The following is a 4,202-nucleotide window of genomic DNA, read 5'->3' as shown; positions in this document are numbered from 1 at the left end:
CCTGGCAGGACATTCACTGCGACCTCGTTTCCGTCCTCTCCTTGAAGTTTTCTCCCGCCTTGAGTGCTGACGGGATGGTGACTGGTCACGCCATGACGAACCCTGGCGTGAAGGTAAGGGGCTCTCCTCCTTGTAGGTCTGGCTACGTGGTGGTATGTGACTTCCTCACAATCGACCTTCGAACACAGACCTCCGGATGGATCTCTCCAGGCTCAGCACCCTTGTCCTGGCTATTGGTGTCCTCCCACGCTCTGACCTTACTAGGAGGTCTGCCGTTCTTCTGGGATGCTGGGAAGGATCCCCCTGCTGGTGTACAAGACTTGCTCGTCCTACAACTCTCCCCGATTTGTCACCCCTGGGAGAAGACCTCCTAGGGTTTTATTCTTGTCGTGGTACAGGTTCTGCTCTTAGTGATGACGATGTTCTACAGTGGTGGGACGTGGCCCGCTACCTCATCTCGAAAGAGTCGCTGTTCATCGAGGATTTGTCTCTATAGGTCGTTAATCTGACCCATGGTGGCTGGTGCATGGGGGTCAGGTACCACCTCCACCACCACGTCGTTTGTAGGGTCGTTGTTGGGCTCGTCGACCGCGACTTGGTCGTCATGAGGGATCTCTTCCTCCAAAGGGACATGGTCCTGGCCATTGGCTCTACGACGAGAGCACTCTGGAGGGGGTGATCCGTTCCTTGCAACATTGTTGGTGGAGGCAGCGGTCTTCCTTCGTGGCGGCATTGTATGAGTATGGAAGCGAGTTAGTAGATATGATGGCTAGCATCGTTTCCACAGACGGCGCCAATCTGTTGCGTCAAGAAATCGTCGAGCAGTCCTACGAGTGCCGTCACCTGCAAAAGGACCAAGGGATCACCAGAGAGAACCGGTGTGATTCTGGCCTAGGGCTCTCCGATGCCAAAGTGAGATCTCCTAAGCAAACAGATGAATAGAGATTATTCAAGATGAGTTGAGGGTGTGAGATACCTTCTCTTTTATAGTGGTCTGTGGCGAGGAGAGTGTCCCTAGTTGACATGGAGTCTTCTTCGTGGGTGGAGGTTTCTCTGAGTAGCAGGGCTCCTCTCCGGTTGGTCGTCTTCCGGCTTGATTTAGAGTCCCCGTAGGGTTGTCCTTCTGGATGGATAGATCCTTCTGGCATGGAGGGATAGATCCTTCCGGATGACTAGATCCTTCTTGAGTCCATGTGGTTACGTAAGTAGTAAGGGAGGCTCTAGAGTCCTCGCGGTGGTGTTCATCTTGTTGTTGACGTAGTGTAATTAACTTGTGCTGGTACCCTGTTGGGGTACGTAGCCTTAGGAGAGAGGGTGTCCAGGTGGATCTTCCTTTTCAGGGACACGTGGCATCTTCCGATTGATGGGGATGATTTGTGGTTCATCAACAACTTAAAAACAAAAGCTTACCCTGCAAGCATGAACATGAAGGTCCAAGTCTTAGAGTGGTCACTTCATTTAAACAATGTTGGTGGTTGGGGTTGTTTCCTCTCCACCCTAGATAGTCACAGTGATGCATTACAACTTAAAAAATAAAAATAGTATATCCAATCTTTATTGGCAAGTATATCGAAGCTTTGTGGGTAAAGTGTGGATAAAACTAGGTGTTGTGATAAAAGTTCACATGAAGGTTCAAATCTAAGAGTCGTCGCTTCATTCAAATAATGTTGGTGTTTAGGCTTGTTTCCTCTCAACTCCACAGAGTAGGTCTACGTTACAATTATTTATTAATGGAAAAACTAATACGAATATTAACAAATGCGGAGAGGTTTCTGCTTTCAAATCTATGATATAATTGTAAATTAATTTTGCATGTGAAATATATCCTAATCTTTTTATAGAAAATGACCGACGACAATGAATATCAGAAGGAGAAAATTTCTCTATGTGGGATGTAGGGGCCACGCCCATGCACAACGGGGGCGAAATGCAAGCCCTACCCCCCATGAATGACAAAAATTCCACCACCCAATGTACCAAATCGCGCATTGTCATTGGCTGGTGTGCGTGGCGTGGCCCCGACCTGTGTCCTAGAGCAGCACGGCAAGACGGGGCAGCTCGACAGTAAAGGATCTGGATCCTGATCTGATACGGTGCACGAAAACCATGCCTTTTTGCCACCAGATTCCCAACATCTATAAAGAAACTGACCCGACCCGTATCAACCGATCCAATGCCACCTGGGAAAACAAAGGGGATAAATGATTAAAGAAAAGCAAATTATCCACCAACATAAGATAGAAAGGATATCTCACTAAGGTCCCAAAACCTAACACCCCGAACCAATCAACACTACCCAACTCATCTTTCTCACCCACCTCTCTTATCTTCACCCTCTCCCATCCCCACAAAATCTAAAACCCACCCCTCATATTATCTCCTCTGCCATCCCCCTCTGCAGCTCTACCCAAACTCCTAAGAGAAAAAAAAATGTCACTCACTATACCCACCAGCTTCACCAAACCCATTACCAAACCCCAATCCCCCTTCACCTCCAAACCCATCTCCAAATCCATCCTCTGTTCAACCTCAGACCCATCATCACCACCTCCACCCCCTTCATCACAACCCCTCAAATCCTTCTCAGCAGCTTTAGCCCTCTCTTCAATCCTTCTCTCTTCCACTGCCGCGGCGCCTCTCCCAGCTTCAGCCGACATCGCCGGACTCACTCCATGCAAGGAATCCAAGCAATTCGCAAAGCGGGAGAAGCAACAACTCAAAAAGCTTGAAACATCCATGAAACAGTATGCCCCGGATTCAGCTCCGGCACTGGCACTTAAGGCCACTATGGAGAAGACCAAGCGTAGGTTTGACAATTATGGTAAACAGGGACTCTTGTGTGGAACAGATGGGTTGCCTCACTTGATTGTGAGTGGCGATCAGAGACACTGGGGTGAGTTTATTACACCAGGGATCTTGTTCCTATACATCGCTGGGTGGATCGGGTGGGTGGGTCGGAGCTACCTGATTGCGATCCGAGATGAGAAGAAACCTACCCAAAAGGAGATCATCATTGATGTTCCCTTGGCGACGAGATTGTTGTGGAGAGGGTTCATCTGGCCTGTGGCTGCTTACAGAGAGTACTTGAATGGTGACCTCGTCGTTGATGATGCTGACGTCACCGTTGTGTAAAGAAGGTATCTCTGTTCTTTGCTTTTTTCTTCTTTTTTTTTTTCCCAATTAGCTGTAATATTTTGAGGGTATTAAATCATTCTTGTTTGAGAGTCCGGATCAGGTCTCCACATTGGGACCATAGTGACGGATCTGGACCCTCCATGGGGTGCGGGATCCACCTCTGATGTGTAGGGCCCACACCATGGACTTGGCTCTCCTCCAGCCATGGGGAGCTAGAGGATCTAGTTCCAACAAAAATTGTTGGGGGGGGGGGGGGGGGAGGTCATTTCATAGAGGGGGCTTACCTGTGGCAATGACCCAAGCACCATTATTTTTGCTGAGTTGGATCCTTCCGCTCCTGCCACGACTGGAGGAGAGCCTAACAGCCACATCGCATGGAAGGTCCAGATTTGACTCCTTGTTTGATGTATGATCGGACCGCTCCTGCCACGACTGGAGGGGAGCCTAACAGCCACATCGCATGGAAGGTCCAGATTTGACTCCTTGTTTGATGTATGATCGGATAGATGAATGACAACTGCATAATTAGTTTCTGGTGGGCCATGGTCAATAAAAAAAGAAAAATTACGTACCCCTGCCCTGTACTTTGCCTTAAGTACACCTTCCTCCCCTTGATTTTGCCCAATTACATACGGTTCCCCTATAGTTTTCGAAAAATTATTAATTCCTACCCTGCTGTAAGCATCTGTCTATTAAGTGTTGACATGACGTAGTTAGATTTTTTATAACCCTTGGTCATTGTGAGATGACCCCCTTTTACCCTTCTTCTTCTTCCTCCTCTTGCAACTTCGTCCCCACCATGCTCCTACAACTTTTGATTTTGATATTGAATCAAATTTTTCTGAAACCAACAATACCCTTCTTCTTCATGCTGGAATCCCACCTGCCCCCACTCACCTCATCATGAATAAATTCACATTTTTATTACCCTTGTTTTGGGTTATTCAAGCACAATGTGTATCCCACATAAGATTTCTCCATCAATTTCAAGATTTGGAGGTTCTGTAAGTGTCCCAACTACTGCAAGAGGTGTGCTTTTATTTCATAGTCCATATTCTTCTTATCCA

General features: G+C 47.7%; 1 protein-coding gene across 1 annotated transcript; it reads left to right on the top strand.

Annotated features, from left to right (window-relative positions):
- Positions 1–2,374: 2,374 nt before the first annotated feature.
- LOC122640781 (photosystem I reaction center subunit III, chloroplastic-like) lies at positions 2,375–3,133 on the top strand. Its single transcript, XM_043834033.1, has one exon. The coding sequence runs from the start codon at positions 2,431–2,433 to the stop codon at positions 3,130–3,132; it is 702 nt and encodes a 233-aa protein (XP_043689968.1). The 5' UTR covers positions 2,375–2,430; the 3' UTR covers position 3,133.
- The last annotated feature ends 1,069 nt before the right edge of the window (positions 3,134–4,202 follow it).

The sequence above is a fragment of the Telopea speciosissima genome, chromosome 9, assembly GCF_018873765.1.
Source record: "Telopea speciosissima isolate NSW1024214 ecotype Mountain lineage chromosome 9, Tspe_v1, whole genome shotgun sequence".
Classification (NCBI taxonomy): Eukaryota; Viridiplantae; Streptophyta; class Magnoliopsida; order Proteales; family Proteaceae; genus Telopea; species Telopea speciosissima.
Note: the sequence above shows the minus strand (reverse complement) of the source record. Positions and strands in the feature narration are given on the sequence as shown.

What these genes read in the sequence shown, in the direction of transcription:
- LOC122640781 (XM_043834033.1), top strand. Translation starts at nt 2,431, where the DNA reads ATGTCACTCACTATACCCACCAGCTTCACCAAACCCATTACCAAACCC.